Genomic DNA, 12,890 nt, shown 5'->3' on the forward strand with positions numbered 1-12,890 from the left:
CATTGTGAACACAAAATTAAACCTGGTTTAGCTCGATCACACATCTAGAAATATTGTCTAAAGTGTTTCAATTTTACACAGCTTAAAAAAATTATTTAACCATTAACCAAACCCTTTATCGTTGTGTTATCCTTTGGACTTAGTTGCTTAATCTGTAGAACATATATGGATTTAAAAAGGTATTTAATTAATTTATCCAATTAAAATTACATCATTTAATGTAATAAATTACATGGCTTTATTATTTAGCATGTTCTTGACCCTATATGTTAAACTTATATTTAATCTATGTTAAAAAAATCTTTTTTTGAACTTGTGTTGTAAAAACGTTTAGCAGAAATATGCATTAGTCAAGCTCAGATACTTAAGCAGTTAGTAATTGCTCAATATGCGATTAACGGTAAGCTTACATGAGGGTGTCCATTTTTTGAGATTAGTAAAGAGATAGTTCACCCAAAAATGAAAATGTTGTCATCATTTAATCACCCTCAAGTTGTTCCAATGTGTTTGAATTTCTTTTTCTCTGCTGAACACAAAAGATGATAACTAAACAGTTTCTGGTCCCCATTTACTTCCATTGTATTTCTTTCCATACTGAAAGTCAGTGGGGTCCACCAACTGTTTGGTTACCCATATTCTTCAAAATGCCTTCTTTTGCGTTCAGCAGAAGAAAGAAACTCATACAGGTTTGGAACAAACTGAGGGTGAGTAAATGATGAAAGAATTTTCATTTTGGGTGAACTATTTTCATTATGGGGTGTACTCTAATGTGTTCATGCTTCGTTACCATGTGAACAATGGCATCAATATTGCTTTATCATTGAACCTGTGTTGCTGTTTTTTGTAGTTGTCTCATATTGTAGATACGCTGTTATTTGTAAATGCTACTGCTGTTTATGTTAGCTTTTGATATATGGTTTTATCCTTATTAAAGCTTTAGTACAGCAGAATACATGATTGCGGTGTAGCATTTTTGTAGAGTAATTGTTTAATTTATAACAGTAACACTCTACTACAACAACTCTTCTTCAGCCCAACATGGCCTCGCCCCCTTTGTTGCATGTTCTTGGGAGCAGGGTTTATGTCAATTTTAGGGTTTGTGATGTCACCAACATATGAAGAAGCTGGTTGAAGTCCCTACCAGCCGTGTGTTGTAGGCCTTAAAAAGCGAATTCTGTAAAATAAAATATCTGCCTTTGCATTGAACATGGAGCGTCGTAGCTTTGCAGATGTTGTTTATGTTCAAACAGCAACATTAAACACTAACTATAGTTAAAAAAGTGAAATCATATTCAAGGACACCTTTAAAATACCTGCCAAAAGTTTGGAAACATTACAATTATTGTTGATTTTGAAATAAGCCTCTTCTGCTCACCAAGGCTGCATTTCATTGATCAAAAATAAAGAAAAAATAAATAAATACTGAAATATTATTAAAAAAAAAAAATAAAATAAAAGTTTTCTATTTTAATATATTATAAAATGTAATTTATTCCTGGGATGACAAAGCTGAATTTTCAGCATAATTTCTCCAGTCTTCAGTGTCACATGATCCTTCAGAAATCATTCTAATATGCAGATTTGCTGCTCAAGAAACATTTCTTACTATTATCAATGTTGAAAACGGTTGTGCTGCTTCATATTTTGTGGAAATGGTGATACATTTTATTTTTCAGGATTCTTTCATAAATATAAAGTTCAATGAACAGCATTTATTTGCATTTATCAAATATATTTATTAAATGTAATAAAGCATTTATTAAATAGAAATCTTTTGGATCATTTGAAATGTCTTCACTCTTCACTCACTTTTCATCACTTTAATGTATGATGAATAAAATTAATAATTTCTCTCTCTTTTTTAAATCTTACCAGAAACGTTTGAGTGGTATGAGTGGTTGAGTGGATTTCCACAAAAATGTTAAGCAGCAAAAACTGTTCTTAACATTAATAATAATAAATAATAAATAGTAAATGTTTCTTGAGCAGCAAATCAGCATATTTAAATGATTTCTGAAATGTCCGTTTTTCATAGCACTCACGTATGGCACAAAAGCATTTGATATATGATAGGGATATGTACTGCATAACAGGAAAGACACCTGTGACCATCACAGCACACACACTGGATGTACTATGACACCTAGTGACCAGTATCCTGCATTCATAGAGAAGTAGGCCTACATATCAACATTTAGATATGTTTATTTGCTTTATTTTTGTTTTTATTTTTATAAAAATCTTTACTTATTAACCTTGATTTTATATTGTTTTTATTTTATTTATTTATATTTGTCTTATTTTTTTATTTTACTTTATTTTAATCAATTTAACCATTTCCTGAGTGACACAAGTGATGTTCACAATTGATTTTCGTTTAGTACAAAAAAACTCACCCTCTCTCCATTCCACGATTTTACTCTCTCATATTCTCAACCCTCACCTGCGTTATTTATTGTAAGACTATAGCCGAACTTTTAATTGATGTACTGCGACACCTAGTGGCTTGTATCCAAAACACACCAAAATTAACACCACAGTAAACAATTCAAACTCTGACAGGTGAATGGATGACAAAATAGGAACGCTAAATGTATACTTAATTATAAACACATTTTATTCTTAGTGCAAGAAAAAAAAACACAATTCCAACAATTTATTGCCACAGAACTGTTAATCATTGATATTGAATTTAATCGTTCCATTAACTAGGGTGACAATAAGTGCTCTTTTCCCGTACATATCCTGACTAAGATTTCTAAATTGCCTAAAATGTCCAGGTTTTGTCTTTGTTTTCCTGTTGATGTGCTCTCTACAGGTCTCATTCACTTTATGTACGCGTATATGCATCGCTTTGACCGTTCTCTGAAAAAACCAACATATGCTGGTTAGGTATGTTTTGAAGCTGGGATGCTGGTTTGAGCTGGTTTATGTTGGTCCTTTGCTGGTCCTTTGCTGGTTTCTGCTGGTCCTTAGCTGGTCATGTGCTGGTCCTAAACTGGTCCGACCAGCTTAAGACCAGCACATGACCAGCATAAACCAGCACATGACCAGCATAAACCAGCACATGACGAGCATAAACCAGCACATGACGAGCATAAACCAGCAAAGGACCAGCATAAACCAGCAAAGGACCAGCTCAAACCAGCATCCCAGCTTCAAAACATACCTAACCAGCATATGTTGGTTTTTTCAACAGGGTGATAGATCCCGCCTTCTCGTTTGCCACGATTGGTCGATTATTTACAGTGCCTGCACGGTATTGGCCAAACTACTTTTCAATCATTACCTTCAGTATGAAAAACAACAGGAAAACAAAGCTAAACCCAGGACATTTTAGGCAATTGAGGACGTATGGTCACCCTATAGCGTTAACATTTGTCTGTATACTGTAGATTACATGCAAGATTGTTTGGGGGGTTTTTTTTGTTTTTTTGCTGTTACATTTTCTTCTCAGCTAATTTCTTGGACTTGCTCCTCAACAGAAGAAGATACGACTTTACCATCCACAAGCTCCTCCACAATGACCTTCACTCTGCGCTGGAGGTGAGGGTTATGCTCTGTAAGGGTTCAACAGACACATGTATTCAAACATATGTATTACTGTCTGGTTTTATTCATTTCTACACTGTATTGGCTGAATAAACGGACCAATGGAGAGCATTTCATTTCACTCACCTTCCTCTTCCTTTATCTCCACCGTTTTGGTCACCGTTTCTGTCTCTGTCACGGAAGTTTTAGTCATGGAAGATGCAGACGTGCTTATGAAGGTCCTACAGGACACAATGATATGCTCTGGGTCTCATAGCTGACACAATGCATGAGCTCGCCAACTTAAAAGGTGAGTTCACCCAAAAATGAAAATTACCCCATGATTTACTTACCCTCAAGCTATCCTAGATGTATATGACTTTCTTCTTTCAGACGAATGCAATCAGAGTTATATTGAATAAAATAAAAGAAGAATGTCATATACACCTAGGATGGCTTGAGGGTGAGTAAATCATGGGGTCATTTTCATTTTTGGGTGAACTTTCCCTTTAATTGATATTCACAATTTACTGAAAACAGCTAAACTAATCTGTTCAACGTACGTGTGAGCTTCTCCATCCAGCAGCCTCCTGTACTCAGCGATCTCCATCTCCAGCCTCATCTTGATGTCCAGCAGTAGCTGGTACTCTGAAGCCTGTTGTCGGATGTTGGCATTGAGTCTCTGTAGCTCCTCCTGCAGGTGGTCGATGCGCAACTGCAGCTGACTCAGCTGGTCCGCATAGCGCAGGCCTACATCAGCCAAGCTCTGCTCCAGGTTTTGTTTCTGTGTAGAATGAGTATACACATAGTACGTAAATTAAATACCTAAGTGGAAATATCATAATTTAACGCATGTTAAGTCCAGTAGCTATTCCAAATATTTCATTTTTTTAATTCACTTTTTTTATTAGGATTTTGAGAATGAGAGACTGGACAGGAAATTATGGTTTCTGGTAATCACAGCCATGGTGATATTCAAACCATGGTGATTTATTGTGAGTGTCATTGTTTTTATAGCATTCAATAAACAAGAAATTAATACTTAGTACCTTATATTTTAGACACAATATTGTCAGTTACTTTTTGCTTTACGGCTGCAACAAATGTATGCATACAGCTATCTATGAAAGCCCATTTACACCACTGAATAAAAAATAAAATAGGTAATTGCAACTTTTTATCTCACAATTCTGGCTTTATGATTCTTGCCATTGTGACTTTATATCTCGCAATTCTGACTACTTTTTTCTCAAAATTGTGAGATATAAACTCACAATTGCGAGAAATAAAGGGATTTGTTTATAAAACAAATAAAGTTTATAATTCGCAATTATTATAAACTTGCAATTCTCACTTTTTTCTCGCAATTTCAAGTTTATATCTCGTGATTCTTTTTGCAATTCTGAATTTTTTTCTCACAATTGCAAGTTTATATCTTGCCATTCTTATTTCATTTCTCATAACTGTGATATATAAACTCGCAGTTGCGAGTTATAAAATCCAATTCTGAGGAAAAAACTTGCAATTGCTTGTTATAAAGTCAGAATTGCGAGATACAAACTGGAAAATTAGCAAATTTATATCTCATAATTCTGTCTTTATAACATGCAATTGTGAGTTTATATCTTGCAATTCTGACTTTATTTCTCAGAATTGCAACTTTTAGATCTCTGATCTGAGAAAAAAAAATCAGAATTGGGAGATGTAAACTCGCAAGTGCGAGAAAAAAAGTCAGAATTGTGAGATATTGAATTGCACAAGTCTGAACAAATCAGTTGAATGAATTATTTACTGCTCATAATACAGTCGCTTACTACTTTCTGGAATGAACATGTGTTTTTGAACGAATCGTTTGAATGATTCAGTGACTCACTCTTTAAATAGGAGCTTGTTGCCAGCTACTGGCATAACCTGTAGCCTAGATAAACAGAAAGCTGCTTGGTTTGAAAATTACTTCTGTGTGGATCACTTTCAAACCAAGCAGCTTTCTGTTGGTCACTGCGGTGAAATCGTGTGTCCAACTTGAACATGAGTGAAATCTGTATGGGGAACCTTTTCACCCTGATGTGAAACTCGAATCCGATTCTTACTGAAATGATTGAAGCAGAAGTATCTTTTAAACCAAGCAGCTTTCTGATAAAATTTACCAAACAATTGAAAATGTGGCTGCACCTTAAATGTATCTACACATTTCTACTGCATTTCTGTCTAGAATAATAATGAAAAATAAGCAGAGATCTTCATATATCTCCTGTCAGAGAAAGGTATGGCTTCAAAAAAGAAAAACAAAAAAACAAGAGCATGAGTGTACCATTGTGAGAGCCCCCTGTAGTTCTATCTCCAGGCTCTGGAAAGTTCTCTTCAGATCAGTGAGCTCAGTCTGAGATGTCTTGATTTCAGTATAGCTGGTGGTCACCTGAGTTTGCAACACCTCTGCCTAAAAATAATGACACAGATAAGGTAATGAGGAATACATGATAATAAAAAATAGTCAGGTCTGGTCAGTCAGAATCTGTAACCTGTATATTCTGAATATTGCCTGCTGTGTGTCTACATTCGAGTTCATAACTGTTGTATTACTGCAGAATGAACTGATGACCCAACCCAATCTCATGAGAAACTATTTTACATTTTGGCGTATTGGTGGTGAATATGAATTAGTACGATTTCAGTAGTATGAAAATGTATGATTTTTAGAAAATAACCATGAAGGTCCACCACTAAATCTAACCCTCAGTGAGATGTAAGCAGATCATACAAAAATGTACAAATGCGATTGTATGAATTCATACAAATTTGCCACCAATTCGCCAAAACATAATAGTTATAAATTGCCATGAGAGTATGTTGGATGACCTTAGGATGTTCTGATAGACTGAGTTTAAATACGTTTCACTTTATCAGTTCCTGCCCCTACAATTGTCTAAGCCAGACAAAAACAAAACTCAAAAGTCGGAAGTTTTGACAGCAAAAAGACTTTAACGATTACTTGAATATAGCAATCACATTCCTTTTAGACAGTCCGTTGTTCTAAAGCATACCATCAGACAGCTGGCATCTCCGTTATTAATAGATGATTTATGTTAAAGGGGTCATATGATGCGATTTCAATTTTTCCTTTCTCTTTGGAGTGTTACAAGCTCTTGGTGCATAAAGAAGATCTGTAAAGTTGCAAAGACTAAAGTCTCAAATCCAAAGAGATATTCTTTATAAAAGTTAACATCATATGACCCCTTTAAAAAAAAAAACAATGAGACAATGAATTACATTCCACTCTTTTTATATCTTTTATATATTGTTTTCTTGAAGGTGAAGACGTGAACTTGTCCTACTGGCTCACCTTGCTCTGGAACCATCTTTCAGCCTCTCTGCGGTTTTTCTCAATAAGCATCTCATATTGAGCTCTCATCTCCTGCAGCTCCTTGTCAAGGTCTGACTGAGATACACAGTCCATCTCCACGTTAACAGAGCCGCTTTGCTGCTCTCGCAACAAATGCAGATCCTGTGGAAAAGAGGAGAGAAAAGAGCAATAATTCTTCCAAAAACTGTTCTTGTGAAATAATTGGTTAATAAATTTGAGAGATTACAGTCAAATGGGAAGGTGACCTCTTCATGGCTCTTCTTGAGGTACAGCAGCTCCTCTTTCAGTCCAGTAAGTTGGTTCTCTAGATCTCCAATGGTAAACTTGATCTCTCCCAGAACCCCCCGCATTCGAGCCGAATCCGCTTCCACAACCATACGCAGGTTCATTTCAGTCTCATACCTGCCACAGCCAAGGAGAAAAAGGAATATATGCTATTTCATAAGTTATAATCCTGAAGAAGAAGCAACCACTACTGAAAATTGAATATGCTGTATAATTCTACTCCAAATTAAAAAGAAATCTGCAATCTGAAAATGTGAACGTGTTGGGTTACACATCACATACTTCAGCTGAAAATCTTCAGTTGTGAGCCTGGTGTTGTCCAGCTTCAGACGGAGCTTAGCGTTCTCCATAAAACGGCTGTTAATCTTTGGACAAATGGGAATGTGTGGTTAATCAAGGGATGTTAATATATCTTTCAAATTAGCATAACAATATTATGCATGCATTAAAAATAGGGGGAAAATTACTCTTAAACGAAACTGTATTTTAGGTTTTTGTTAACATCAGCTGTAAACATGCTAAACATTTTGTGAACAGGATTGCCCTGTGGTATTTATGATATTTGAAACACAAAGCATGGCATAATGGCATTGGGTGAGGCAGTGTTCACCTCATGCCATTTCTGTCAGTTCAGGGGTGTGATCCTTCTGATGATTGACAGCAGCTCTACCTGTGTGCGGAGCTCCAAAATGGTTTTGAAATAAGCACTCATGTCTTTGCTCTGCATCGGCATCTTGTTGTCATAAAACTCCTTAATTTGCAGCTCAAGTTTCTTGTTGGCCTGCTCTAAAGAGCGCACCTAAAACACAAAACACATGCGCAGACCTTCAGAAAATCATTAAAGACTAGACGGAAGCATGACACATAAAAACTCAAGGATGAATGCAGCTGAATTTGTAATGTTCAATCTTGTATCTTTTGATTTTAGGAAATTCAAAAATATAGATATGATTTAGAATTACAGAAATAAAATTATTGTAATTTTTTAATTAAGCCTAAAACCATTATAAATGATTATATGAACATTTGACCACAACTTTATCCACATACAGTAACCCAAATGCATTTCAATGTTACTAAAACGTAAAATTAACAAATTCACTAAATTCACTATTTAATTTTTTTTCTAAAAAAAAAATCTAATGCAATTAAATGTATACGAATATGAAAGAAATAGAATATGATGTATAATTAATACATTTATTAAATGCATTGGTCCATAACAAAGAAGAACACTCTCTTATATTAAAAAATCATTTAGGATTCTAGTCCGACTTTTACAAGATAACATTTATTAAGTAAAATTATTTTATTTTTAAAAAGTTAATATTTAAGAAATTACTTTGTTATTGACTTTATACACTAACTGTAAAAAATATTTAAGTATAGATTTTTTATATAAATATGTGTTTTAAAAAACATTCATCAGTATTCATTAGAAGAAGATAAGATGTCATTTCTGTTACATTTTCAAGTTAACCAAAAGAAGGTGTGTTACCCGCTCCAGGTAAGATGCCAGGCGGTCATTGAGGTTCTGCATTGTCTGCTTCTCATTGGCATGCAACGTGACCTCATAACCAGCCGTCGTCAAGGATGAAGTGGACAAAGATCTGGAGATGCGGGCACCAAAGCCCCCAGCGCTGCCATAATTTTGTCCACTGAAAGACAAAGAGGCCCCTGAACTCCCCAATCCGTTCATGACCAATCCACCAGAGGAACCCAGGCCAGATGACCCGAACACACTCCGAGTGGTGAACGTCTTACTACTGTGACGAACCGACATGGCTGAGTGAGAAGATCTAAGTTAGTATGTCCTTCAATGTCGAAACTAAACACCTAAACTAATTTGCACTAAAGATTGTCTTATATAGCCCTGCTGCATCCCACACGGTGTCAGATTTCCAGTTCCAGTGAATAGATGGAATGTGAGCGAGACCCGCCTGTGCCCAGATGCAAATTAAAACCATTGACTTCAAAAACCTGCTATCACACCCTTGACCTTCAAAAACCTGTAAAATGATTTGTGGCTTAGAGAGATTACATCTTTAACTATTTTACTATTGTATAAACTGATTGTTTGTATTGGACATTTGCCAGTTCAAAGTATTAACAGTGGCATTTATGAAAAACTATAACTTTTTCTTCTTTTGAATGCAACCATTAATTATACATATACATGTGACAGTATTAGGCCAACATCTTAAACCCATTTTCAGATGTTTGTTTACTTTGTGTATTCACCACAACCACATCTTCCCTAATCTTGGGGGAAAAAAACACTCAAATGTGATGTACCTGATAAATAACTATCAATCATCGATGGATTCATGTTTCAGAATGAAGTAAAAACTAATCTCTTAACTACACTCTTAAAAATAAAGGTGCTTCACGATGCCATAGAAGAACCTTTTTGTCTAAATGGCTCCATAAAGAACCTTTAACACCTGAAGAACCTTTCTGTTTCACAAAAGGTTCTTTGGGGCGAAAAAAGGTTCTTCAGATTATAAAAAGGTAAGAAAGAGATGGTTCTTTAAAGAACCTTTGACTGAATAGTTCTTTGTGGAACCAAAAATGGTTCTTCTATGGCATCGCTTGAAGAACCTTTTGAAGCACCTTTATTTTTAAGAGTGTACCACGCCAGATCACCATCTCTTGAAATGTACAGATGTAACCCCTGATAAATCAGATTAGCTGGTGCTGTTGACAGTTAGGGGATATACCTGTTGACTTTTGAGTGAATGTGAGTGAAGTGAGTGAATGGAAATTCATTGGTAACCATGTTGTCAAAACTATTTTGACTTCTACTGTCAGAACTTGCGTGCAGATTCGTGAGGCCTGGCCCATTCTGAAGAAAATCTTTCACTCGGTGGGTTTTTGCTTGTAAAAGCATGTATTCCACTTTGGTAGATTTCCAAAATCTGTCACTTAAATGCATCTTTCATTGGAGTAATGAAAATCATTTGTATAGAGTGTAATTTCAAAAATGCTTTAAATAGGTTTTTCCAGGACTTTGAAACACATGATTTTGGGTTTGCAGACACAGGCTTTTTAAATATTAATAGTGAAGCAGTTTTGTTGAAATATTTTTTAAAATTAATATTCTGTCATCATTTACTCACCCTCATGTCGGTGGAAACCTGTATGACATTCTTTCTTCTGTGGAACATAAAAGAAAATATTTTGAGGTTATTATTGTATCTACAATGAAATTCAGTCGTAACCAAACTGTTTGGTTACCGATATTCCTCAGAATATTTTTATTTGTCATACAGGTTTGGACCAACAAAAGGGTGAGTAAATAATGAGTGAACTATCCCTTTAAAGGTTGTTCTTTTCAATCATTTCATTCTTGTAATTAGGCTTTTTATTTAATTATGATAACAGAACAGTTGTTTCATCCTGATTTTTTTACTTTATGCATAAAATAAAATAATGAAATTTAATTCAGAAATTAGAAACATGCTCAACATAGAAGTGGTTTGTTTCAGTCATTGTATGTGAACTGGATGTTTAATATGTTTTCCACAAATGAATAGATTGGACAAAATGTGATTGCCATTATGTCATCATTAGCCAATGCTAAAGATATGGAAAAGTGGAAAGTGGAAATTAAGAAGGATGCGACACATCGAATTGAGCAGCATCTGATGTCATATACCTTATGGCTATGCATTCAACAGTGGACTGGCAATTGTTTGTTCACCTCAGACTCGCACGATAGCAGAGAATTGTGTTCTTGAATAAAATCTTTAGGTACATAAAACTAATGGTTCTGAAAGGAATCAACAGACTCCTCCTCGGCAATAAAATCAAAAGCTCTGTCACAGCCTTTCTCCATCAGTTCATTTGAATCAATAAGACAGTTTTAAAAAAGGTCACTTATTGATGGCACATCATATAATATTACATTAGGACAATTGATTAGATGAGAACTCGGATGCTGACGCGAATAAAAAATCCACTGCTAATTCTTTTTTAGAGGTCAAATTCATTTGAATGCTGTTTCCTATGACTTTCCTGATCATTTGGTTTGGTAATGTTTGCTATGTTAAATTCTCAGAACTAACTATTGAATTTCCCATGTTCATTTTACTGTCATGTTTGACGTATTGTTTAAACATGCTCCTCCTCCTGAACAATAATGACCTGACTCCATTGATTCACACCTTTTTTAACCTGAACAAATGTAATATAAAGGGACTGCATGCAGCTGTTATTTTGGATTAAGGTTTTATTCTGTCTAAACAGTTTCAGGCTGAGGAATATTCAGGTAAATCTGCTTTTTCTTATTGTTTAATATTGCCATGCTGAAGAAACTATCTTGAAATGGTGTTGTTGTTTTTTCTGTAATATTTTAGGTGGTTTCTAGCTGGTCATTGGAATGAATAAGCTGGTCCAAACTGGTCTTCAGTTGGTTTAAAGCTGGCAGACCATCTTGGATCAGCAACAAACAAGCTACCAAGTGGTCATTTCAACTGGGTCTTGGACAACATGGCTAGTAGATCAATTAAAAACCTGACTGAACCAGCTAGAAACCATTTCCAAATTTGTTGCGCTAACAACTTAAAGTCCCCCTGTAGTGAAAATCAAGTTTTTTATGTTGTTTATTTGTCTATGTGGTGTTTTTAATATGCTTTTAGACAAACCATGTGCCAATCTATTAATCAACACCATTGCTGTGTATTTTCTTAAAAATGTGTTCACAAAATAAAAACTAAACTAAAACTAACAACAATATTAATGAAACTAATAAAAACTCAAAACCAAAAATAAATCAGAGCAAAAAACCCATGAAGCTGTGGTTTAATGTGAATTTAGAACCGCTAACTTGCATTGACTACAGGGGGACTTTAAGTTGGATTTCCAGCAGGAATGTGGACATTTTTATGGTTAATTTAATTTGATACAAACACTCATTATTGTAAACACTTTTTTTTTTTTCACAGAAATGATGGCCAAGTGCATTGTATTGACTGCTATAGCGATGTTGGCGGTGGCATGTGTGGCCTCTCCTCTGTACAAAGACACAGCTGCGAACACAAAGGCGAAGGAACAGTTTCCGGAGAGACCGCCTGAGACACCCGAGAGACTGGAGTCCCGTGTGAGTCGTTCCGTGCATATACCGGCGGATCAGCGCGAGCTCGTGTCCCGGCAACTCTTACAGGCACTATCAGGTGCGTGTCTCTGGAAGTAGAAACATTCGAAGAAACGAAGCCTCACTCTTACTTGCTGTTCGTGTTTTTGGCAGAAATCATCCAACGGGAGGACTGCGTTACAGATTATCAAGGCTGGGTAGATTTTGGGCGCCGGAGTACAAACTGAGACTGTATGCAAAGTAGTAAAAACTCTGTTGATCTTTGTCATTAAATATATTTGCAACTATATATATATGTGCGTGTGTGTGTCATCCGGTGCGAATTAATTTCATATTTCATATATATATATGTGTGTGTGTGTGTGTGTGTGTGTATGATGTTGCATCCATACCACTAGGTGTGTAACGTACAAGGATGTATACAAGACGATGAGTAAATTCTGAGTAATTTAACAAAATAATTTATAAACAAAAAATGGCAAGAAGTATGGAACTGTGATAGCAAGGGCAGACAAATGTATAATATTCAGCAGCAAGTAGGAAATGGAAGAAGTGTTTTTAGGAATAGGAAAGAAGATACAATTATTTCTCACATCCGAATAGGGCATACTAGATTAA

At 35.4% G+C, this 12,890-nt stretch overlaps 1 protein-coding gene and 1 long non-coding RNA gene across 2 annotated transcripts; one reads left to right on the forward strand and one right to left on the reverse strand.

The window, feature by feature from the left end:
- Positions 1-3,453: 3,453 nt before the first annotated feature.
- LOC107674510 (keratin, type I cytoskeletal 19-like) lies at positions 3,454-8,960 on the reverse strand. Its single transcript, XM_016468495.1, has 9 exons — positions 8,676-8,960; positions 7,848-7,976; positions 7,460-7,542; positions 7,138-7,294; positions 6,872-7,033; positions 5,843-5,968; positions 4,095-4,315; positions 3,679-3,773; positions 3,454-3,560 (listed from the first exon to the last, which is right to left on the reverse strand). Exons 1-9 carry the CDS (start codon positions 8,958-8,960, stop codon positions 3,454-3,456), a joined length of 1,365 nt encoding a protein of 454 aa, XP_016323981.1.
- Positions 8,961-11,664: 2,704 nt separating this feature from the next.
- On the forward strand, positions 11,665-12,489 carry LOC107674519 (uncharacterized). Its single transcript, XR_001632510.1, has 3 exons — positions 11,665-11,745; positions 12,033-12,351; positions 12,426-12,489. It is a non-coding gene; the product is annotated as an uncharacterized LOC107674519 (long non-coding RNA).
- Positions 12,490-12,890: the final 401 nt, after the last annotated feature.

This window comes from Sinocyclocheilus anshuiensis, unplaced genomic scaffold (assembly GCF_001515605.1).
Source record: "Sinocyclocheilus anshuiensis isolate Anshui unplaced genomic scaffold, SAMN03320099.WGS_v1.1 scaffold572, whole genome shotgun sequence".
NCBI classification, from domain to species: Eukaryota; Metazoa; Chordata; class Actinopteri; order Cypriniformes; family Cyprinidae; genus Sinocyclocheilus; species Sinocyclocheilus anshuiensis.